At 42.8% G+C, this 26349-nt stretch overlaps 1 protein-coding gene across 4 annotated transcripts; it reads left to right on the top strand.

Moving 5' to 3' along the window:
• The first annotated feature begins 554 nt into the window (after nucleotides 1-554).
• Nucleotides 555-25300, top strand: LOC307039421 (zinc finger protein 536-like). 4 transcript variants are annotated; one of them, XR_013808219.1, is made up of 6 exons: nucleotides 555-846; nucleotides 9514-11326; nucleotides 17023-17946; nucleotides 18096-18272; nucleotides 21268-21305; nucleotides 24852-24943. XR_013808219.1 is itself a non-coding variant. In XM_079681493.1 (5 exons), the coding sequence occupies exons 2-5, from the start codon at nucleotides 9721-9723 to the stop codon at nucleotides 24909-24911; spliced, it is 2628 nt and encodes an 875-aa protein (XP_079537619.1). In that variant the 5' UTR covers nucleotides 555-846; nucleotides 9514-9720; the 3' UTR covers nucleotides 24912-25058. The 4 variants fall into 4 exon arrangements, 3 of the variants coding, with proteins under 3 accessions (XP_079537619.1, XP_079537617.1, XP_079537618.1); XM_079681493.1 differs by lacking the exon at nucleotides 18096-18272 and having other exon boundaries at nucleotides 24852-25058; XM_079681491.1 differs by lacking the exons at nucleotides 18096-18272; nucleotides 21268-21305 and having other exon boundaries at nucleotides 24852-25300.
• The last annotated feature ends 1049 nt before the right edge of the window (nucleotides 25301-26349 follow it).

Here is a 26349-nt window from a genome sequence, read left to right as displayed (position 1 = left end):
CTGTAATTGGAGCCAAAGTTCTGGGAATGTGTTTGTTTGGATTTGTGTAATTGCAATTTAATAAAAATAATTAATAACAAATTATATTACTGAAACAAACCCTAATCAGGGTCTTTTGTGAGTGTTTTTTTTTGTACGCTATGACTTAATACTGGACTAGATGTTTCTCTGTTCTACTGCATTTGTGTGCAGAGTAATACTCTCATAAAATAACTGGTCATATGGCCCACTAATACAATTGGTCTACAACCACCACTGCATGTAAAATACAACATAAAGATCTTGTCTCCTTATACATCATGCCTTTACACAAGTTTCCAAATAATATAAAAGTAATGCTCCTGCAGGTAATCTCCTTAGCAAATTTGACATCCATAATACCCCATAATACCACGTAATACTTTAAATTCCAAATGCACGCATGTCTGAGTGAGAAGAGGGATTGATGAGGGCTGCGTCCTGGAGACGGCAGTGCACATTTTACGCACGTTGCAAGTCTGTTACACTTACACACCAGCGGCCAGATGAGGGAGACATACTGCTTTGGGACATGTCGAAGTATCCCGAGTAATTTTTAAAAAATATTTCATTACCTCTTTCTTCAACTGGAAATACTACACAGCTAAGCGCGCTGCGGTTGCGTCTGGTGCGAGTGTTTTTAAGAGAGGAAGCGACAGTTCAAGAAGCGGGAATCTGGGTCCGACTGTGTGTTGGGCGTTTATGATAAAGCGTGAGAAGCGTATACACTCCGTCAGTCAGCAGTCAGTCATCCAGTTCAACATCACTCTCCTCCTCTGAACTTCAGCTGTCACCTCGTGTCCTCCGCGCATCCTCCAATCTGGCCAGGTAAGAAACAAATAAATAACCGATTCAGATTTACTGGAGTCATTTGTGCGAAAAAGTGAGTGAGTTTAAGTTTCTGTCGAATTCTGATAGACATGCGTTTCCTAGAGCTGCCACTATTGGCTTTTTTTAGGGGGTGAAAAAGTAAGTAATGGCGAAGGGCTAAAAGGCGACTATGGAATTAAATTCGACATAAGAAAATTGAACGACAGCTTTTCAGAAGAATGCAGAGAAACGCAAATGTATGTTTCCTGATTGTTTATTTTTACATATGTTGTTTGTACAGTAGACCGTGAACATCTTCCATAAAATATATTGAATACGATTTTATATCATATACAATAAAACCATGACGTTTTTTCTTAATTTCCTATTGTTTTAACACCATTTGGAGCCATAAATCTTACAATTTAAATAGAATAAAAAAAGTAGCAGCTACAATAGAACATTTGGGCGAATGAAGTTGTCTGTGACTAGGAATATTGATGCAAGGTGTCTGCATGTATCATTGTACAGTTTGTCTACAGTGAATTCACTGATTTTATTTTACAGCTGTAACAATATGTATCCAAAAGTGGCCTTGCTTTAGAAAATGTCACCTTTTTTTGTTGCTGTCACCTGTACAGAGTGGCACAGCCACTTTCAAAGCCATCCTCACCCTGTGCCCCCCCTCCTTCCTCCTGTTTCCAAATGCTCTCCTTTGAAGCGATGATGCCCCATCTGTCATATGTGAGCAAAGAGAGACCATGCTCTGCTCTTCTCAATTACTGAATTCTCCTCATGCCAGCTCCGGTGGGACAGGAGGAGGAGCAGGTGGGTGGCAGTCAGTTCGATCAATCAACATGAAATATTCAGCTTTGAATATACACATCATTTACTGCTGCTGCTGCTGCTGCGGCTGTCCTTGTTAGAAACACCCCAAAAAGAGTTGGGGCGTTTGTGTGAAGCGTTTTTTAACTGGGACTTTGTGTGTGCCGTGACACAGTTCCTGATGAAAAATGAGGCCCATGTTCAGGTGACTCCATCTTTTTGTTCCTAAACCAAACCTGTATGGAGACTGGAGGGTTATCTGAAATAATTAACTGAGAGGGGAGGGTGAGTGGCTGAAACTGTATTACATGTAGCGCCACAGCCGTTTTCTCATTATGCTGCAGTACATTCATACAGCTTACATGACAAAGCCCTGCTTGGCAACTTTGTCCCCTGATACAGGCACTTGTTTGAACACGAGGCTCATGATTTGAATATCTGTAATCCACGCTGAAATCAACAGGCCAGATGAACTTTTTGGCAACCTCTTCGCACCACATTGAGTGGGATTTTCTCCCCCCCAAAATGCCTAAGCTCACCTAGATTTAGGCTTAAGATCCCATGAAAGGAAAAAAAGGGGGAAAAGTTATTGGATTTGTCTTCCCTGTGCGGGGCCAACAGGTATCACGAAACTTTGATATCTTATCAGATCAAAATCGAAACCTTTCCAATCATTGAACACTCTTCAGGAAACTTTTAATCTCCTAAGTGTCTGCCTTGTGATAATAATATCTCTCTGTGATGTTGCCTCATGAAATTTGCCCGAGTACCATGGCCCTAAGTATTTGAGCTATGAGGCAATACAGTGAAAAGCATAGCCCCCTCATATGAGAACACAACAGTGAATAATTAATAACCTTGCTCCCAATTCCAGGAAAACAATAGCATATTGTAGGAACACTGCACTAATTTAACTAGGGGAAGAAAAAAAAAAAAACTTCGACAAAATGTGGAATGCATCGCCATTGTTGTAAAGAATGTGTGCACGAGTTTTCGGTGTGATTATCGTAGTATAGCTTTTGCACACTTTTCTGCTTTACTGCTGTGTATGTACTGTAGTGTTGCATGCTGAATGATATTATAGTATAATGTTGTTTGCCTTTGAGATTAATCAGAACCCATTAAATACCCCTCTCTCACCTGCTGGCAGTATGTGAGGTGGAAGTGCATATGCAGGAAGCTATTTTCCACAGGCCTCCTCTCTTGGCTGTCAGCTCCCATTAAGGGGGAAGGTGTCATATCTGTAACACAGCTGAGTGCAGATGGCAGAGTGGAGGGGATGGCTCACCGATTTAAACAATGATTAATGAACAGAGATGGAAAACAAATTACATTGGACTATTGGAGGCAGGGAATTGTTTTTATGAAAATGTTAATTGTGTCTGCCAGGCTGATACCAGGAGTGGGGGAGGGGTGGAGAGAGGGCAAGGCAGGGAGGCAACCGAGGGGCTACTGATAGGACGTCTACTACTCCCCTGGCTCAGATTATCGGCGTGTCTCCGCATGCCATGTTTAATACCGAACCTTACCTTTAAGACCTCTAATGTGCCATAACGTTCAAGGTTTGCCTTTTTTATGATGAACCCCATGAAGAATTGTCGCCCACCACTGCACCAATTAGCGTTATCTTTAATAATAAGTGGTTGTAAGTGACGAGAGAAGGCGCCCTGTTCTAGTTGTAATTATTGCAGGCGGGTGCAGCTGCACTACTTAGGGAGATGATGATAATTATTTTTCTTTTTTTTCATTGCCGGTTGATTATTTAAGAGCATCATACACTCATCAGAGTAATCAGGAGAGAGTGATTAGTGAAAATCCACGAGGCTAACAGCTGCCACATTAAACACTTGCCTCTGTTGCCAACACACCGAGTCAGAGCCCTTCCAACGGGACAGAGACGAAACCAAAGCACTTCACCTTCAACTCCACGACCACATGTGTTTGTTAGAAAGTCAAGGCTCGGGGCATGCGTAAAAATAAGAGAAAACAGAGCGCCCAGTGAGAAGGCTTGTTGTCGTGCACCAAGGTCAATGCTTCAATGCTTCGATTCACAAGTGCAGGAGTACACCGAGGGGGAGTCTAAGTTTGATATGGCTTTTTTCTAGAAGTGTGGGAAATAGAGATATATTGTGCAGTGACCTTGCCTTCCTCCTGAATTGTGTCATATTGTATTCAAATGAATGAACGGGTCTGTTTGATAAGGCCTTGATCTTACAATCTGATACACAAACTACAACAAATCTGTCTCAATTAGAGAAGTGTGCCACGGCCATGTCCGGTGTTCATGCTGCGCTGCTTGCCACTGTGTAAGGCCTGCTAAACTAAGGGCTAATTCTCTTAGCCCAGATGTTGCCTGAGCACAGTCCTGGGATCCCACTGGGTTGATGAGCTCAATCAGTGAAATGATGAAAAGATGATTTTGTCCCTGTAATTACAGTGTGTAAACTACTTAGCTAGGATTGCAAAGGAAGTCATTTTCTAATTACGCTGGTACCCCGTTGTCTAATGGTGGATGTTTTGTTGTTTTAGAGAGCGCGGGAGAGAGAGAAGGATCGAGAGGAAGAAGTAACTTGTGCGTGTGTGTGTGTGTGTGTGTGTGTGTGTGTGTGTGTGTGTGTGTGTGTGTGTGTGTGTGTGTGTGTGTTTGTGTCTGTGTGTCTGTCTGTGTGTGTATGTGAAGGAGAGAGAGAGAGAAACTTCACGAGGGGTCTGTGCTCGGCTGCTGCGGCTGAAAAAAAAACCATTTTAAGGGCAAGATGGCTGCCAAATGAGAGTTCATTGAATTATCAGCCCAGTTAATGTGCCTTGGATTATGCTCTTTGTTTGTCAGTTTTTTCTTCTTGGAGATGCCATAGCTTAATGAGATACTGTAAGTGGCATTACCAGACTCCTGCTGTGATTTTGTGATGACTCGTTTAATGACTTTTGTTTTAGTGCCTTGAAGTGCTTTTGCAACTGAAAGAAGACACTTTTTCCTCCATTTTTTGCCATCTCTTTGCCAAATTTGATCTTCTAAAAGACGATGTTAAAACGAAATTACCCTGCCTTTTAAAGGATATAGTGACAAGTTTGCATTGGCAAGCCTGCGTTTTTACACCGAGGGGGGTGGGGGTAAGTTGTACTTTTCAAGAAAGCATAACGTGTCAGTATGTTGCATGAAGGAGCTCCATTCTTCAAGATCTGTGTGAGTTCCGTTTGGATCTGGCTGCTGTCCTGCAGGGCCCAACCATCTGATGCAGCCTACACCATGTGGATAGGCTTCTCTAGTGCAAGGCATCCCCTCCGCACCCCTCACTGTTAACACACCCCATCCTACGCCAAAGCTTTGTTTGTGTCCAGAAAGAACAGGTGGTCTGTGCAAACAAGAGCAACTGTTTACACATTAGCGATTTAAAATACATTCTACATGCACGTGTTTGCCTGCCTGCACGTATGTGTGTGTTGGAGGGAGACAGCATGCCACAGTGGGTGTCTGTGCATGTGTATGAGGATTTTAGTAGACGGTGTTTGTGTTTCCTTGTGTGTGAGGGCCGTTGAAAGCATCAGGGGAGGCATATGAATGCAACGTTTATAAATGACTCACACACACACTGTAATGAGGTTTTGATACACTCAGACTTCTTCACATCGTTTCTGCTGAATATAGGTTATTCTTTCATAGGAAATAACTATTGTGAATTCAAAGTGAGGTTTTCCACCAACTCCTACAGGTACAAACACAGCTGGTCACCACTTACATGCTGTTGCAGTTCCTATACCCTGTAGCTTTTAGTATGTCACTTATTTTCCCCCTGTTGCATTGAATGCCACTGATCTGCATTAGTGAATGAAGCAAACCAAATTAATCGAAAGGCTCCTTTTGCTGAGTCCCAAATAACATCACCGCTGCACCACATGCACGCCAGATTTATTTTTACGGGGCACAGGCCAGATTTTTTGATAGTTGTAAAAGGAGTGGCATAGATTTACTGCATCCACAACAAATGTGTATGTATTCCTTTATGAGTTCTTTAGCTATTACTCACAAGGAGCTAGTTTGTCAGTGCTGTGTGTGCTCTTTCTGTGCTCTGTACTCCCGCAGTAATGAATGGTGCTGGTTAGACTATTCTGTCTCCGTCAGGCTTTTGGGGGGCCTACAGAGGAGCTCCTATAGGGTTTCATTAATCTGGCTGTCAGAAAGTATATGGGTGCTATCTTTTGTACAGGTCATGGTGGGCAGCTGTGTTACCACTGCCCTCTTCCTTGTTCTGGCTCTTCATCCCCTGACAGCGCCGTCCGCAGGATGCCTGGCTGGCTGCTTTTTGGTGGGTGGGCGCGTGGGTGAAGTGAGAAACACAGGGCATAATGCATGGCAGGGGGCTTTTACTGTCCGCACATACAGCCTGCTCTGTAATAATGAATACAACTGTTGTTATTCGCAAACTGGGACAGTCAGGGAATTCCAGGAATTTTGAAAGTCATGATCTCTTGTTATGTGGTGTTGCAAAGAATCTGGGACATCAACAGATGACATCGCACAGTATCATTAGTTAATGTGTAGGAAGTATATAAATGTGTGTGTCGTTAGATTTCATGAGAATATCATCACATGTCACTTGTAATTTGATCAATAAATGAAACTGTTTTAAAGTGTCATACAAAGATGCATTCAGAAGGAATGCAGCCATATACTGTATCTTTGGATGTGTGTGTGTGTGTGTGTGTGTGTGTGTGTGTGTGTGTGTGTGTGTGTGTGTGTGTGTGTGTGTGTGTGTGTGTGTGTGTGTGAGTGTGTGAGTGTGTGAGTGTGTGAGTGTGTGTGTGTGTGTGTGTGTGTGTGTGTGTGTGTGTGTGTGTGTGTGTGTGTGTGTGTGTGAGTGTGTGAGTGTGTGAGTGTGTGTGTGTGTGTGTGTGTGTGTGTGTGTGCGCGTGCGCGTGTGTGTGTGTGTGTGTGTGTGTGTGTGTGTGCGTGTGTGCGTGTGTGTGAGTGTATGAGTGTATGCGTGTATGCATATTTACCTTTTTTTAACACTTACAGTAACATGCTACAATGGAATAGATTTTTCTTTACATTTTCAATTGTTATTTCCCCTTTCTTCTATTTTTATAAGCTTTTTATCTGGTGGTACTGTTATTATTTTCCCATATAACAACTTTTAAGAGCCAGTTAGGGAAGAAGGGAACTCAAGAGAGCACAGACCTCCGCCAAAGCCATGCCCCCCCCATATTTAAAAAATAATAATGTGCATATCTGCCCCATGCTTTGGATCTGCTCCAAACTATAATGCGATATTCCTTGGCTGATGCTGCACCCTTCCTCATGAACGCATACAAATTTTACACCAATTCAGATTTCTGTACAACAGAATATATTAGGGTTTTATTGACCCATTTCATTAAAAATGAATATTCTTGAATCATTCTATTCTGTACAATACAAAAAGGAAAGATTATGTTTAAAACTCATGTTTACTATCATTAGATATGTATTTTAGAGTATCACACTGAATATTCCTTTTACGGCCACTCCTCTCCTAATATAATCTTTATTTTAGGTTACATTATGTTACTGTACTGTAGCTGCTGGTTGCAGGCTCATGTAGCAGTTTGTGGTGCATTCATTGCAGCTTTCAGCTCAACCATGCACATAAATTATTAATGCTTTTTAACTGCTGTTAAAAAGAAATATGAAATATGCACTTCTGATCTATAAATTTCACTCCAGTGTCAACGCTCTATGGATTTACAATATTGCCCATCCATCCTGGCTGACAATATGCTGCAACTACAAAGTAAAAAGATTACACTTCCACCCTCTTGTAGATTAAATTCTGAAGCACAGATTCCTCTAGTCTGACTGCTGTAAAAACAACTGTAACAATGTTTGATATCGGCGGATCCGAAATCATCCGGAATGCACCACTCCCATGGCTGGTTTAATTGTGTATGTGTCAATTTTTCCCCCCTTTTATTGGCTGTGCTAAATCACACCTGCTCCTTGTTCGTCTACTCGCGGCCACACCTAAGAGGCGCTACAGTGACACGATGCTTAATAACAATCAAGCGCTCTCTCAATCTGCACCAAAAAGATCCTAATCCACTCTGACAGAGAAACACCTGATGGCCATGCATACCGCTTCCCATCTCCAACAATTCCTACACAACCTGGGACACACACACACATACACACAAGTGATGAAGGTTTTATACCTCCTTCTTATGCTTAGTAAATCAGAGGAATACCACTAACAAATATGAAGTGGATCTAGTGTATGCTCACTTTCTCCCTGTCAGATTTGATTAGGTCAGGTCTGTATCCTTACATTGATCTCAGAGCGGAGCAGACAGGCTGCAGGCACACCAGCTCTTAATATGTGTTGTTTTGTGTCCAACATTTCCTTGACTGAGTGAGGTTGCTATGGACCATAGGCAGCAGTAGCATGTGGCTCAGACTAGTTGTCAGACATTTCATTTAGAAGAGCTTTATATACATCAACTTGTCAACTAGTGTCATGATATAGAAAGGGCTAGTGTTTAGCTTGGGCTGCTCACTTTCAGCCAGCTAGCTGGATAGACAGGTCAAAAAGAAAATTTCTTGAAAAAATGCACATAATGTTCCTACTGTAGTCAAAGTTATTTGATGCTGCGGCGCCGTTGAGTTTGATCAATCATTATTGATTTAGTGCATACTTCATTGGATACACTGTGCAATATTACCATCCAAGGCTACAGTACGGTAATGACATTAATAGAGGCAAATGCGATAATAGCTCAAATGACCGTAATCCTTGGAAGTGGGTGGGGAGGTGGGGGTAAACATCCTCCGCTACACCCTCCCCCTCTGTTTGGGCAAAAGGAATACCAGGTTATAAAAATATGAAGTAGATCCGTTTTATTATAATACAATTTACTAAGGTTTTCCTGTCGGATATGATTAGGTCAGTATGGTTACATTGATTTCTGATCTGCAGCTCAGAGGAGACACACCAACTCCTTCTGCCAGCCTGCCAGCTTTTTATCTGCGTGGTTTTGTGTACATCATTTTCATGACTGACTGAGGTTGCAGTCCAGGATGATGTAAGCCTGTGTTAATTCAGTGTGGACAGTGCCGGCTTTGTTCTGTGCCCTTTGGTGCTGCACTAGAGCTGTGCAGGGCTCGCTTATGTGACCTCTACCATTGTAGCTTGATGTGAATTTGAAGCTTTGTTTTGTTGTGGCAAAGAAGGGGAAAGCTGGGCATGGGAAGAAGTGAAGCATATTTTAGCTTTCCATTTTGATATTCCTTCTTTAACTTTGCATGTTTGCATCATCAAGTTGTTTATTTCCCTTAGTACTCCTGTGACATAATTATCCTGCTAAAGGTTTTCTATTCAAATATGCAATAGACCTGCTGCAAAAGCTTAACTCTGTTACTTTAATCTTTTCTTTTTTTAAAGCGCAGATTTGTGAAATGCAAAGGAAGGGCAAGTAGAAGCAAGCAGTCTTTGATGTTTGTGTTGCCTTGTGTGTCAGTTCAAAATGAGATCAAGACAAAGATGTTACCCTTTAGTAAAGATGAGATATTTGTTGAGGAAGTCTTTGTGGTGAGACTTAATCAGCAGTTTTTACGGTCTCCAACAATATTCTAAAACCACAGGTATACATTAACACAGGATGAAGAGAGTGAGAACATACTTTGCTCTATTTCCTGACCTATTTGTGGTGCATCTCTGGCATTATACAGCAGCTGCAAAAGTACAGATTTACACTGTTAATTGACAGCCCAGAGCCCCGCTGACATTATACTCACCTGCTCTTTGGCTGGAAATGGATGTATTTTAATAATTAATTTGTTTTGACAGAATTAGAATGCACTTAATGTTCCTTTTGTTTTCTCTTTAGGCCTGAGCTACAACAAACAGACGATTCATCTGAACAGCATGAATCCACATCCTGTTTCAACTGAATGAGTGCAAACAATCAACACACAGTTCACTGCTAACCTTCCGACCGTCCCACACAGACACCCCTGACCACCATACTGTAACATCAGCCAGTCCCTGAAAGGACAGCTTCATTACCCCGTCCACCCACCCAATTAGGAGCCAGATGGCACTTCTGGCCAATCAAATCATGGATGCAAGGATTCTCAGCAGCATGAACGGCAGAGCAGAGCTTTCCCAGTTCTTGAGAGTTACCAATCAAAGCATGGTTTCTCAGGTGAATTCCTCCGAGGATGACAGCCGCAAGAACAGGAAGTACCCCTGCCCGCTGTGTGGAAAACGCTTCCGCTTCAACAGCATCCTTTCCCTTCACATGCGCACACACACTGGTGAGAAGCCCTTCAAGTGCCCATACTGCGACCACAGGGCTGCACAGAAGGGCAATCTGAAGATACATCTCCGCACCCACAAGCAAGGTATTATGGGTAAAGGCCGTGGGCGAATTAGGGAGGAGAATAGACTGCTTCACGAGCTTGAGGAAAGGGCGATACTAAGGGACAGGCAGACACAAGCTGGTCAAATCAGCCAACAGCAAATATCCAATACAAACCAACCTCAAAACACACTGTTACACACTGTGCCGACACAACCCCTGTTCTTCATCAACTCTGCTTCAGCAGAGAGCCGACCTCACACATCCACATCCCCTAAGGTGGCTGCCATCCCTGATGATCCCATCCAGCCCCAACCCGCCAGCTTCCGCTGCTCATTCTGCAAAGGAAAGTTCAGAAAGCAGCAGGAGCTTGAACGCCACATAAGGATCCTCCATAAGCCCTATAAATGCACCTTGTGCGAGTTTGCTGCCTCACAGGAGGAGGAACTTATCGGCCATGTTGAGACAACACACATTACTGCTGAATCAGGCTCAGGGCAGAAGCCTGTGATGGGGGCTGGTGAGAAGAAAAAGCCCACTGGTGAATTCCCCTGCGAAGTGTGTGGACAGACCTTCAGCCAGGCCTGGTTCCTGAAGGGTCACATGAGGAAACATAAGAACTCTTTTGAGCACTCCTGTCAAATCTGCGGTCGTCGATTCAAAGAACCCTGGTTTCTGAAGAACCACATGAAGGTCCACCTCAACAAGCTGGCTGCTAAGCGTAATCTCCCTGCTGAGCATGACACCTCTGTTAGCATGAATAGCCTAACACAAGACCACCAGAACAATCTTTACTCACAGTACATCACCCACATTCACAACAGGTTCCTCACGGCTGAGAGAGCCGAGCATCAAGACTACAGCCAGATACTGGCCTCAGCAGGCGTTGACATTAAGGTTAGGGAGATGCTAGGGAGGATGATTTCCTCAGCTCAAGGCCCTATGACGGATGCGGAGGGCTCCTCTTTACTGGCTTTGAATCATCTCCCCCCTCCACTGAGCTCCACCAGCATGGAATATCTGCAGAAGGTCATGTCTAACAGAGAGACTCTCAGCAGCTACCCAGGCTGGCAGATCATGACCCCAGGGCTGAATGTTGAACAGCAAATGTTCTGTCCTAAAGAACAGCAGCAGAGTTCCTCCTACCTGACGGAGAGATGTTTTCCCATTGACGATGGAAAGGTGGGTCAGAACGACCCGGACACCAAGGCCACCAGCAGGCCCGGTAGTCCAGGCAGCGTGAGTCGTCATGGGCCGACAGAGATCCTCACCGAGACCGGGAACTCCCACTCTGGCAGCGGCCTCGACCAACGGCCACAATCTTCTTCTCCAGCTATAGGTAATTCAGTCAAAGAACATTTTCTTCTCAAAGCTATATGTATAAGGTCTAATTCTTAATGATTTATTACATCACATTTTCCTTATTAGTTTATGGCCTCATTTGTTTCTACAATACATCATAATGTTCATTCAGTAAATAATGGTCCCATTTAGAGTAAAATAGACGATAATACAGGGTATGCTTTAGGTTTTGGAAACCTTGTGATTGAGTCTTGATGCTCTCATTATTTCTTACAACTTTAAACTTTCAAAATGAGTTTCAATAACTTTTCAGCTAGTGAAAGTTAATTATCTCTTTAAAATGTATTTTACAGCTTTTGGTTGCACTTAGCTTCATTTAATTTCTGGTTGCGGAAAAAGAAAATGGCAACTGCTAAAAACCAATGGTCAAAATGCAAAATTTCAAAACTGTAGTCCACAAACTAATGGGTGATGTGATGTACAGCCCTTTTGTTTCACATACTTCTTTTGCTTTTTGCCCTTAATTGACTTACGAGAGTCAGACAGGAAATGCAGGTTGAGAAATGTCCCCATTTGTATTCCAACCAAAGCGTTGTAGTTAACATTGTTTATATGGCTTAGTCTGTCTCTTGCGCCCCCCCCTAAACTTTATAGAAGCATCAAACTGAATGACATGATTGCCCCTTTATTATTTTGCCAGTTTTTTGCAGGACTACATGTTTCTATTCTGAGAATTTATAATATGACAGACCGTATTACAGTGAACTAAATCGGCTTCCAACGAAAGATTTCTTCATCTTATACATTCTCTTTCTATGTATTCTTTAAAAAATATATAAAGTGGCTACGTGACAGCTATGGCCTCATCTTTCTTCCCACTAAGTGTAGGGGGACATGCAGCTCAGGGTCAGCAACACCACCACAGATATTACTGTCATCCACAAGGACTTTGTCTTCCTTTAAAAGATAATGGCATCATGTTGAATTGTAGGGATAATTAGTACCCTCTATTTTATATCCGTCACATCCCCACCCCTTGCCTACGGGGGCACAAGATGTTAATGCATGCCATCTGGTGTTTTTAATGATTTGATATATACCACCCAGTGATTTTTATGATTTGATCTACCACCTGGTATTTTTATTGATAGTCTTCTGTTCCACCTGGTGATTTGGATGATTCGGCTCTCTGGGTAAATGCCTTTCTTGTCATGGCGTCCTGCTAACATGTTATCATGGGCCTAAATTACTGCTTTAACAGCGTTGTTAAGAGAAGAAAAACAAGCCGAAACTTTTGTTCTGTTTTTCATCGCTTACCAATATGGTTATTTTCCACTGGAATACTGCTGTTATGTACATCCAAGTCTGATGCGCTCTTGTGGGATTTGATCCAGCATCCTCTTAAATGATGGCCGTATAGCAGAGATAAATGGATCAGGTCTAATCTCATTAGATGCTTTGTTTCCATATTGTACACACATACAGCTATCTGCATATTTACATGTAAATTCTCGCTGTTTACGGCCAAATCCCTCTCTGGTTGCTCTTTAAAAACATATTCAAGCTCTGTTGTTTATACTTTCCCTCTTCTCCCCCTATCTCCGAGACCATACGGTGTCACTTCCAGAAACATTTATGATAGCTGGCTAGCTGAGGATTTGAGTGCACACAGTTCTGGGATGGCACATTCAGTATCAGACTCTAATTTCAGTCAATATTAAGCATGGAAACTAATTCATTGTAAAGGTCAGGCGTCATTGCTTTAGTCAATGATGGATCCGGCAGGCTCTCTCTCCCCCTTCTCCTCCTCCTCTCCTCTCTGTTCTTAGTCTTGTGTAATGGTAGACTCACTCTGGGGGCTTAGCACCGCATTGTTTAGCTCTGACAATATATCCCAGAGACCTCTGCAGCTGCTCCCTGCGCTCACAATGACAGATTAATTAACACAATCACACGCTGCTGGCCCTGGCTCAACACACAGGTCTGCTGCGGGACAGATAGGTAAATCCTACACATATGGAGAACACGCACCACTTGATGAGGGTTTAATAACAGGGATAAGTTTTTTCGGAGGTGGGTGGGGGGGGTTGTAACTGATCAAGTCTGTCTGTCTCGATGGTTGGACGTGGAGGAAGAGAGAGCGAGTGTTTTCTAATTCAGGAGAGCGGAGATGCTGAGGAAGAATTACCACTGCCAGATGTTCAGCTTGAGGAACATTGATTAGTCCAGAATTACTGGCTGCATTATTCATAGTCAGCCTATGGTGGTCATGAAGTTATTGATGTTCTCAATATGGATAGCAAATATAGTACAGTCGTGGCTGTCAGAGTGAGAGACGGCTTCTTTGCTCGATACATCCAGACACAGTGCTGGATTTAGATTTTGAACTACAAATACCCGGCATCTTAAATTAGAAATCACACTTTGATTTCAATAGAAGGCGTGTGTTGCAAATTACTTCTCTCAATATCTCATCAGGACAGATTTGAAGATGCACTTTGACTTTAATTATAATCTGAGATTAAGACTAACGACGTCTTCTTAAAATGATAAACTAATGAAGGGTGCATGCTTGAGGCCTCTGACCTACATTGGGCCGGTTAGATCCCTGCTCAGAATGAAAAACATGCCTAACAAACAGAAAATGCTCTGACAGTTATTAATTAGTCCCATTCAATACTCTTAACCTCAAGGTCAGTGAGCAGACACCATGTAATGATGTTGTCCCCACATGTGTTTTGTCTCTTATTCCATGCTTTTACACTTATTTTACTGTAAGTGTTACAGCTACGAGAGCCTGGAATGATAAGCGTCTGTAAAAGGTTGATTGGTAATATAAGCAGCAGTTCACCCAGAAACATAGATAAAGCAAGCTGCTGTACAGAGTATCACTTTTTAATGTGGATGTTACATCCTTCTATCATTTGCGACTGCTGACAGTAAAAGCATTTTATAACCAAAGATTTCCTAATCTAACAAATTCTGCTCTCATTCAGAGATCACACTCTTTCTGACTGGGTTTTCTAAACTGATTACCTGTTGGCTTTCCTGTCTCACTCTCACTTCTGTCTTTTAATCCTCTTTTTAATTATTATTGCAGATATGAGGCTCAAATTAAGCTCAAAATGCTTGTTTTCCTAGCATGCAGATAAAAAGATTTACCCAGGGAGTTCTGAACACCTGCCTTGAAATATTGTTCCACCGTCTCCTGAATGCCATTTGGCTTAATTGACTTGGAAACGTCCCAAATGCGTCATTGACTATGTGGTCTAATTAATATTAATAATATATGCTATTATAAACATCAAAGAACATCTGGTGCCCCTGTTTTTCTCACCAGTCTTGTGTGTGACTCTCTCGCTCTCACTCTGTTTCATCTTAAACCAAACCAGCAACCATGTATCTGTGCTTTGCATTTTCAGGTGCCTGATTGCATATAGGGAAAGAGCCAAAACCTCACTGTGTAGAGTTTGATATCTACAATATACCTGCCAAATGCCTAAGTAAGCATATAGTATGTGAGCCCGTGATTGCATTGACGGTGATGTATGGTTGTAAATCTTAAAGCCTATTTCCATATGAAATGAATCACTCGTCCAAGCCCAGCTGCATGCTTTTTGCAAAGACACGGCTCACTTGAAGCATTTATTTATTTATTTACCTTTTTCCTCTGCCTTGCACATCCAGTAAGGGCGGATAACTCATACGCATCACTTCATTAGATGCTCTGTGTTAGGTGAGAGAGGCTGGGGTTTGTAATGATGCAGTAATTGGAGTTTTGGTTGATAAATCTAAGCTCTAAAATGACTCCTCTCACATAATGTGAGCCTCGGCAGTGTAAGTAAATCTTAAACTGATTAAGTTAGCATGAACCAGGCAATCACAAAGATGGCACCCATCCAAATGAAGAGGGAAAAAAAGGGCAGAGTCTTCATTCTTTGTATTGTTTTACAGCTCTCATGTAGGCTGGCAAATGGGTCCACGCTGAAAGATGAGGTCAGATATATGTGTTTTCTGCATTTGGAGCTGGCCGGTAATGTCATCGTAATTTAAGCCGCAGAATCATTTAGATATATGGCGTGCTTCTGAAAGAGTTCCATTAAGCTGTTTGGATTTTTTTGTCTCTTACTGGAGACGAGGGTGTGGCACTGTTGAAGTCTCTTTCCCGCTCTTGCACGCCCACGCAAGTCGCCACGCACATTCAATGTATGCAGACGTTAAATAAAACATGCACACACATGCACACACACACATACAAACACACACACGCACGCACGCACGCACGCATGCACGCACACACACACACACACACACACACACACACACACACACACACACACACACACACACACACACACACACACACACACACACACACACACACACACACACACACAAACTGATATGCAGTACAAACAGGGGTGACTGCATTCTGTCAGGGGCACGGATTTGCCATTTCAGCAGTGATTTTTCAATTTCATTAGGTTCAGCTCTATTTAGTTAATATGTGGCTGTTATTTTATGGGTTTGTGCATTTGAAATAGTAAAAAAAAATCTTCTTTTACTACTGTTCACCTCACAAAAGCGGGGTTTTCTATTAAAGTTGGAAACAAAGTGAAGTAACAACTACAGACCATTAGATTTATATTTACCTCAGAGCATTGCCTCAGGGTCAGATCCTGAGGTATATGAAATTGATATTTCTCTGGCGGGGATGAATCACTGTTGTAACTCAGATATTAGTCCATTAAAGAAGAACAATAAGGCATCAATATGCATAGAATTAAATTAATGGTGGTGGGTTTATCTCCCTATCCCAGACGCATCCCTAAAAGACACAGTATAATGTATGACCTGACCTTCAAATGCCAGGAGAGTGTTGGGCAATAAACTGCCAATATTTGTGGCTTAATGGCGTCGGATGACTTTTACTGTAATTGGAATGGCAGGGAAACAGCTGGGCTGTTTAAAGACAGTGCAAGGCTGAGGTCTTAGACAATCACTAACTCAAAATGGTCACATGCAGTGTGTTTAACCCTGAAGGGAGTTTCTGTGATAGCTAATGATTAAACTGTAGGTAAACAGAGGGAAGAAGATTTAAATTATCTTTAATTAAAAGTTATTGTGAGCGAGATCAAATCTTGTCTCCAGATGGATATTTTTCATAGGCTAAAAGGAGAAAAATTACCCTCAATCATTCCCCACAATAATACACTTTGTACTTTTTGAATTATGGCTCCGACACACCATTTTTCAAGTATGAAGCAAAAATAAACTCTGCCACAGTACGTGATGCGGTTAATCAGAACAGCTCACATGTTGGACGTTATTTTGACTGGGGAACCCACTTACTGGTTTTGATGGAATGAGGTTCTTGTCTGCGACATCTGCCTTATTCTAGTTGCTTTGAATTTGACTGTTTATTATTTCTGGAAGAATCTTGTTTGGTGTTAACATCTTTGGGTGTATTTATTGCACATGTTGGTGGCGTCCATACTGTAAAATGATGGATCACTGGAGCTGAAAGCTGATTACAAGCTTGATTTACTGCAGGGCAGCCCTTAAATCATTCAACTCAGCCTGGTGTGGGATTGCAACATTTTTCATGTTTAGACATCGGTTGTTGGTACATACTTTTCTCAGAACAGAACGCTCAGTATATGCCTCATATAAACATTCTTTCCTAATTTGATTTGGATTGTATTATGTCTTTGTTGTTCTTGTCTGTGTTAGGTGAGAAAGTCTACAGGTGTCCGGTCTCCAGTGACTTCACTGCTGCACAGACAGCCTCCCTCAGCTTCCATCTGGATCGCTACCACTTCCCCTGCTGGCAAAACAGCAGGGATCTTTCTTCTCCACTGCAGCCCACCAGCAGCAGCAGCAGCAGCTCCAGCCCCAACCCCAACCCCAAGCTCAGACCTCGTTCCAGGGAAGGCTGGAGCCCGGCCCAGTACCTTGGCTTGGAGAACCACAGTGAAAACGCCCTGCTCATCAACAAGCAGCCCGACATCACTGACAAAGACGCAGGTGTAGACGCCTCTTTATCTGCTCCAACCAGGAAGTCCCAGTACGAGCCTTTAGACCTGTCTGTCAGGCCAGACTCTGTCATGTCTCATTCAGGGATGTCTCCGGCTGAACTGCTTCAGATGGCTGGCGTTTTCAGTAATGGACTCTCCTCCTCCCTGGCCCAAAGGCTACAAAGTTATTCTAATGCTGCAGCTGAACTCGGAGTGAAGCCCGCATATCAGTGTGACCTTTTGGTGCAGGGAATAAAGGGAGAGATGAACGCGCTGAGTGCTGGCTCCACAGGTCACAACGGTGAAGGTGAATTTGAGAAATCTGAGCAAGGGAGGGATGATGAAAATGATGATGCTGCCAAGTGGAAGGTCCTGAAAAATAATATCCTCGAGCCCAAAGAGATGGGAGAGGCTGAATTCCAGATTCCAGGAGAAAAGAAGCATGAGAAGGCGGGACCTTGGGGCAGAGCAGTGGCTGAATCTCCCATCTCCTCTCTGGAGAACCTGACTCCAGGACAGGCAGATCAGCTCCAGCACCAGGGCGGCCTGCTCTCCTACCTCAGATCCCAGGGGAACATGAGCAGCACACACAACGTCAGTCTGAACGATGGGGGGAGCATGGAGACAGATGTTGCATCAGGTGAGCATCGGCTTATGTATCATGTATGTTAAATGCAGCTGTCACTGAAGTAAAGCCAGGGCTGCCTTCGGATTTGAAAGTATCTATTGCCATCTAGTGGACAAAGACGAGTCCATTATTTTTTCTTTCATCTTGTTATCTCCTTTCAGATCCTTTGTACCAACCCATGTCAATGTGACTGCAGATGGCCATATAACAATAATACAATTGCTTAACTTAATTGTATATATAAGTGGCTGCCTAGCATGCATGACATTGTGAGCCACAAGGATGCTGCCACCCCCAAAAAACAGTGTTTGGCAGTATCTCCACCCTCACCTGACACAGTAAGTGTGAAGAGCGAGTGTGAGTGTGTGAGAATAAATCCTGCCAATTACAAACAACACCCTTCCTTTATAGCACTTACGTTTTTTTCCTTCATCCCAGTTCGTATCTCTGATCTCAAATAGGGGCTAAAGAAGACACAGGTGTGTGGCACTGATTACCCCCACACTTTAAAGGATGATATAATCTCCTTGTGTGATAGGTTACAAATCACCCAAGCCAATGGAAGCCCACTGATGGAGAGGCTTAAGCTCTTGTGCTGGTGTGATATGCTTGCTGAGTGCAGATTTAATAATGCTGTCTCTCAAGAGAGGGAATCCAACAGCTGGGGTCTTTGATATGCATGTATTATGAGTGCAACATGATACACCTTCCCTCTGATCCCCCTCTTATTCAGAAACTCAATATGTTCATGTGAAAGACAGGAAAGTGCCTGTCAACTCCATTAGGGATTAACATCTGTTCCCTTTCTTTATGATTCTAACAGCAAGATGTAGTTTTCTATTTGATTGTACAGATGGTTATTATAATATGCCGAAAAGCAGCCCTCTCCTTCAACTCATGTCATGGAGATTGCGCTGTTTATGTTTCTTCCACCCTTTTATTGCGTATAAAGTATTTTTAATTACAAATCAGATCAAAAGCTGTATGTTTTGAGTCGTCGTCTTTGAGGGAACCTTATGTTTTATATTTCTTGTTTTGAAAAAAGGGACAATTTGCTCCATTCAACAACAAAAACATTATACTGTGACTATCGCTTCGCAGCAATGATAGCGATGTTTTAGTTTTTGGTTTGGAGTTATTTAAAGCATCCCTTCCATTTTGATTGCTGTAGAATTATCTTCCATATTTTTTTTTCCTCCCTGAGAGGAGGAAGACACAGTAGACACAATAAACACCTGTCAGTCAAACTGGACATTGAGACGAGTATGTGACATTGAGAGTCCATCGAGCGTCCTCCAAAACTGAACTAAGCAGGTGGCCCGGCAGCCTGTCCTGTCTGCAGTGCTGACCAGGTGGCTTTGTCATGGGGCTGTCTCCTGTTGCCCCCATCCTCACCATACTGTATGGCACGTCGAGTGGCATGGTGACATATTGCCGGGCAGTTTGGACATGGAGTGATGTGTTTGTGATGACAGTTCAGGTCGGCTCCAATGTGCCAGCAGTGGTAATTGGCCAGATGGTGACCTCTGGTTGAACCTGTCTGCATGCTCATTAGTCTCACTGAGCCCTCCCTTGTGTTTTTAAACAAAAACTCCCATTTCTGCACTGCTTCGACTCCACCACTAGATGGCCACATTTACCACTCTAACGGTTAAGCTGTGGTAAAGCCTCTACATCTTCCTGTACCAGGTGTTTAACATGCTTTCATTTTTCTCAGGAATAATTAGGGCAACTATTTGTGTGGCACCACAGATGCCTTGAGGTTCAGAGTGTTATCTAACTTTAAACAAGTTCACCCAAGCCTGCTGTTTCTTCTGCGACATCAGAGCAGGCCTCAGGCTCATGAGAACAAGTGAATATGAGAAGATCGATAAAGAAAGGATTAAGAATGAAACAGAGGGCAGAGAGAAAGGAAAGGCCCTGATTTGAAAGGTTGAAAGGGGTGAGTCATTATCTCATTGTCTGACCTCTGTGTACCCTCCGCGGAGAGGGTGACAAGAGAGCGAGAGAAAACGCGAGAGAAAAGAGGCGAGAAAGATCACCATAGATGGAGATAGATGGAGCGACAGCGAGGTGAAAGAGGAGCGGTAGTGCGGCTGTCTCCATGAGCAGATGTCGTTTGAGGGCAGCGAGAGGGCAGCGCGGCCTGCCTTTGTGCCTTGCTTCTCCCTATAGAGATAATGAAGGGTGGAGCTCTGGGAAGGATGTGCAGTCATCACTCACTGTCTGTGTGCCATCAGAGCTCAGCCCTGTGTCATCCGTCACCATTCAGCTCCTCTGGCCCCCGTCGGCCCCGCCACTGTCATCATGGTCATTATCTCAGCCTGTGACACACAACATTCTCACCACACACACATACACACACACACACACACACACACACACACACACACACACACACACACACACACACACACACAGACACACACACACACACACACACACACACACACACACACACACACACACACACACACACACACACACACACACACACACACACACACTGGAATACATGTGTAGTTACAAACCATAGACTGGTACAAACATATAAATGTACAAACACAACAAATGATGCACCTTACCTATAGGGCAGACTATAGTTTTACAATTCAAATACCAAAATAAAACTTTTGACATCGTTCTTTCACACAAAAGAAGGCAAAGTTCTAAAATGTGGGTTGAACACAGCAGGGTCAAAACAAATGGGGCAAACTGCTGCCTACTTGATGTTTAGTACTGCACTACACTATATGTCACAGCTCTACTTATTGCAAGGGTACTACCTTGTACTTTAAGGAGTAGTGTGAAGAAACCACTCTCATATCTGTCAAATAAATATGAAGCTTAGCCAGGAGAAGGTTTTGCTAGCATAAAGCCTGGGAATGTGGTAACAGCTAGACATATTTTAGGAATTTGTTAAAAATAACACCTTATAGTTTTACAGAGAGCTACTGGCGGGCGGGTTCAGTGAATTTGCTAATGGTGGTCAAACGATCATAAATCTTTTTAAAGTTTCAAATTAGCTTAAGATAGAGAATGACTACCTAATTACTACTACTAGGCTACTACTACTACTACTACTACTACTACTACTACTACTACTACTACTACTACTACTAGTACTACTACTACTACTCAAACTATCCATTGTAAACATCCATCACTGTTTGTAGACTGCCTTCCTGGTTGATATTTGACCTAGCATACAGGCTAGTTATGGGCACACACATTTCCTGTGATTTTCCCCTGATAATCAGGCTGTATTGTTAGCTTGTTTACAATCTGTCTGATTGTCTGACTGCCCGTGTTTCTTGTCTGACTTCGTTATAGTGATGTTGCCGTGTTCCCAGATCTCAGCAATTGCTTTGGTGAGTATAATGTTATCATAATAGATGCAAATGATGGCCCAGAATTACACAGGGCCCCAGTTTTATTAAACAAGAACTGTCATTTAATACAGTTCAATGTCAGCATCGTGCAGAGTCAAAGTCAGTAATCACTCATTCTGTTTTTCTTCCTTCACTCTTTCTCTCAACACCACACAATCCCACCCCTCTCATTTCCTGTTCGGTCTATTTGTGCATCTGTGTAAGTGTGTGTGCGTGTGTGTGTGTGATTGTGTGTGTGGCTGTTCTGAAGCTATGGCTCGAGCAGCCTATGAATGGAAGATCATGTGGTGAAGAGATGGATGGCTCTGAGCCCACTGCTGTCTCCTCTAATTGTAAAATATTAGTTACATTAGACTTTGGCCTGTGATTAATGGAACTTATTTGGAGGTTGCCCTCTCCTGGACCTCCCCTCTCCTCTGGTGGGAGGGAAGAAAGAACTGCAGACCCAGGGAGATGAGAAGGGAGAGAAAGAAAGAAAGGCGAAAGAGAGGAGGGGGGGAGACAAGCAGAGCAACAAGCGACTGATGTCGACGCAAGACCTTTTGGCTTATTATTAACTGACGTTATAAGAGTGTAATGGACTACAGGATTGTTCATGTCCTGTGAGTGCATTTACAAGATTTGAACAAGATTGAGGGAAATGTGTTCATTCAAGTTGCAATGTAACAGTTGAATGTGGGAAAGTAGGATTTGTCCAGTTCCCTACATGCTTATTTTTAAAAGAGCAATTGAATCAGATTAAGAGATGCAGAAGGGACTGCATGGTAACTCAATGGTTTCAGCGCAAGCCACGTTATCCCAGATTCATTTCCAGCCTTCGATCCTTTGTTGAATATCATACCCATCTCTATCTCCCATTCTTTTCAGTTTATTGTTTCATCCGTCAAATAAAGGCAAAAATGACCAAACAATTGGTTACACACAGGTCCAGTGCATAGGATTTGGTGGCATCTAGTGGATAGGTTACCCCTCCACTCACTCACTCAGTGGAGACTCTGAGAACTAGGTGGAATTCATATAATGTAAAAAACAAGTTATGTTCTCTGCAACTGTAGGACATGGAGGTGTAATGTGGTAAACAAAAATCCGTTTCAGTTGATCAAACACTTATTATTTCCGTTTTTGTAAATAGATCTCCCCATCTTACATGCTCATCTTTAAAGAGAGGCACATAATCAGGGATGCTTGTCTTTTACTGTTCATTCCTATATCCTGTTTATTCCACTTCCATTGATTGAGGTTTGGAGATGGTGAAGTGAGATGGTTGGAGATTAACACTAAACTGCTCTGTACCTGGATTTTGACAAAGCTTCTCTTTCACCATTGTTCCTACCAGACGGCTCACAAACACACACACACACACACACACACACACACACACACACACACACACACACACACACACACACACACACACACACACACACACACACACACACACACACACACACACGCACACACACACACACACGCGCACACACGCATGCACACACACATTCACACAAACACACACACACCCTCTGTGCCATCCTGATGATATTCAGATGTGTCAGGCATTATCCTCTCTCTGACTGGTGTGTGTGGATATGTGTGTGTGTGTGTGTGTGTGTGTGTGTGTGTGTGTGTGTGTGTGTGTGTGTGTGTGTGTGTGTCCTTTACGGCCATCAGGTTATTATACACCAACAGATGGAGCATTACCTTTTATTGCTCACACCGTCTGTGAGTTTTCCCACTTTCCCCCCAAAAAAACACCTTTTTTATGTAGATGTGAAAGTGAGTGTTCAGCTGCGTACAGCTGTCTCGGCTCTGATGAGGAGCATGATAGAGAGGAAGAGGCGAGGGTGGGGTGAAAAAGGCTGAGACAGCCCTCAGTTTTTGGGAAGTGATGTCAAATGACATCAGCACATAATGGTTTACTGTAACCATGAATCACAGAAAAACACATTAAAGCGTTAGACAGAAAGGAAAAGAGAATGTCACCATATGAGGTAACATCTCAAAAATAGCACAGCAATGAACAAGGACACATGGCTGTCTATGTGGACAGGTAGATGAGTCATCCAGCACTGTTTTTGTTTTGATCTTAGCTACACCTTCAGGCTTGGGTGTCATACTGATTTTTATTGAGGTCAGCTAAACTTCTGGAAGCTATTAGCGGTTTGCTTTGTTGTTTGTATCTTAAAGGTACACTCTGTGCTCTGTCATTCAGCTTCACATTATTTGGAGTTGCAGTTCTGTAGCGGGCGCTAAAGAGGGGGACAGACAGGAAGTTTTGGCATGCCTTGCCTCCCAGCTGCAGACGTCTGTCATTCCTCAACTCAACACTTGTGTGTGTGTGTTTATTTGTCTGTGTGTGTGTGTGCGTGCATGTATGTGTGTACACTGTGTAGGGATGTGTTTGAGTTGTGGTCGGGAAATATGTTACAATAACTTGAAACTTGCTGGCCTTTTATAAAAAACCTGTCTACTGATGAAGTGCTAGTGTTTAAAAGTACAAATTGTTATTATTAGGCCACAGTTTTAGACTTCTATTTTCTATTTATTTTTTCCAACAAAACCACAGTGAGTTTAGCACTCTATAACTAAAAGGAAACTTGTTTTAGCCCCATTGAAACTTGAGTGTCTTTGTGTGTTTTCATTTGCCACCCTAGCATTTCAGTCAAAGTTTAACTTCACACCTGGCAACATCTGGTCTCGAATACAGAAGAGAAATCACTTGCCAAGAGTTATAACCATACCATTTTCACAGAACTAAAATTCAACCTTGCTTGTTTTCACAAAGCTGTTCCATGAACAGAAACCTGTCCCACGGAAGCCTTAAAAGGTGTAAATCATGTGATCTAAGTCTGACTTGTAAACAAATTTAAGGATCATAACTCTAAAGTGTCTTTGTTGTAATACTCTTTTCAGCCACAACTATCTTAAGTGCACCTCTATACCATATTCTAATCATGAATAAAAGCATTGTTTTCTTCCAGGTGAGTTAGAAATGGGGTAGTGGTGCACCACAGTCTTTTATGACCAAAACAAGTATAACAGCAAACACTTGAATTCAGTTAAATTCGTGTTATTTAATTTAATTTACAAATACAGTCCCCCTGCTATTTATTAAATGTTTTATTTTATTATTTGCCCCTTTTGTTTGTTTGTTTGTTTGTTTGTTTGTTCACCATGTAAAGCGGCCTTGGGTCCCTTGAAAGGCGCTATACAAATTTCATCTATTATTATTATTATTAATAATTTAGAAAAAATAAATTTAGAAAAAAGTATTCTGGTTTAACTATTTCTCCCACTTGTTTTTAGAGATATTTTAAAACATTAATTCACCTGTTATTTAGTCATAAACACAGATCCCAAAACGATTCTGATCAGACTATGAAAAATAAATCCCCAGAATTAGTTTTTATAACTTGCCTCTCAGGGCTTCCGTACTGTAAACTACCGGGGCTACCGTAAACTATTTTAATATGACTGGTTCACATTAATTAGTATTGGTAATAAGTCTGATTTCTCTGTCTTTTCCAGGTCGGAAGCCATTCCAGTGCAGGTACTGCCCCTACAGCGCCTCCCAGAAGGGCAACCTGAAGACCCACGTCCTGTGTGTCCACCGCAAGCCCTTTGACAACAGCCTCTACCCCGACCGCCGCCTGCGACGCTCGCACCAGCCACAGAGGCCCTCCAGATTGCCTCAGAGCATCATGGGAGATAATCATGTGGCAGGAAGAGACCAGATTGGCATGACATCTCTCTGTGGGACTTGATGTATTCATGGCAACAGCAGATACAGACAGTCATGCTTATTGTTTTAGCTTCACCTCGAAGGGGTTAGGATGATTGAAAATGTAAAAAAAAAATGTTAACAACCAACCTTGATGTACATTCCAGTGTTTACTTGAAGAGCCACAGTATGTATTTATCTGTAGCAAAGAAGCTGCCTATAATAATAATAAAGTCCGTTGTGATGTGAAAGTGTAGCGAGGGTATTTAGTGCCGTTCATTTTGTCAAAAGTGTCAAAACGATTTACTTGTGCTTCCATGCATCTATCAGTTCAACACTTGTGTGATAGGGAGAATGTACCATGCCTGCCCAAAGCACTTGTTCTTTCATCCAGTAAATACCCTGTGTTACATTTTTGTAAATATCGCTCGATTTCCCTTCCAGTCCAGAAGTCCTGTCTATCTGTCAGGATATGGTGCCAGATGTTTGGGCTTTAATCGCGGCAGATGTAATGAAGTAGAATGTTGCACATCGGAGCTTCCATTTGTTCTGGATTCCACTCCAGGGAGAAAGCCTCTCTCACATATAATTATTGCCCATTAACTCCTATGCTTCATGCCCTCGTGCTGGAACAATGCTCAATTAAGGGGAACCAAGGAAATGGAAAAACTGCAGAGATGCATTGATAGTACATTCAAATCCTTTTTTTCTCTACTTTTGCTATACAATTGAGTGTCACCACCAATGTGTGTATGCTCCAGATCTGCCCACTTGTAGGAAATAGCCCCAATCAGCATGGCTATTGTATGCAGCTACTATATGTTAATTTTAGCATGATCTGAGCTGCTTCGGCCTCCTGTGCCAAAAGTCTGCCCGTACATCCAGAGATCACCTTGGGCAGCTGTGTGCCTGTTCAGCCAGGGCCTTGTAGCCACAGCGATGTGACTTTGACTGACAGTCGGCCTGACAACTCCATTCATGCGCCACCTGCTAGCTGTCAATCAGGGTGGCCATCCTGGGGCTATTGACGGAGCTGTCAGCCTGTGTGAGATGTGTCTGTCAAAGCCCACCCACTCTGCCACTCTGTCTCCCAGCCTGGGCAGTCTGACATTCGTTTACTGTCCCCCTTCCATCCCTTCCATCTCTTTCTCTTTCTTCCACTCTGTCTGTCCGTCTCCTGCCTGTTTCCCTTCAGAGACATGCCAGCCCCTTAATCCCCGATCCAATCACAGATTCTTTGGGTACACATTTGTCATCCTCAAACCCTCTGGATTTCTTCACATCACTTCTACAGGTGACTCAGGC

This window comes from Notothenia rossii, assembly GCF_949606895.1.
Source record: "Notothenia rossii genome assembly, chromosome: 5".
Taxonomy (NCBI): domain Eukaryota; kingdom Metazoa; phylum Chordata; class Actinopteri; order Perciformes; family Nototheniidae; genus Notothenia; species Notothenia rossii.
The sequence above is the reverse complement of the archived record's forward strand: the minus strand, read 5'-3'. Positions and strand labels throughout refer to the sequence as shown.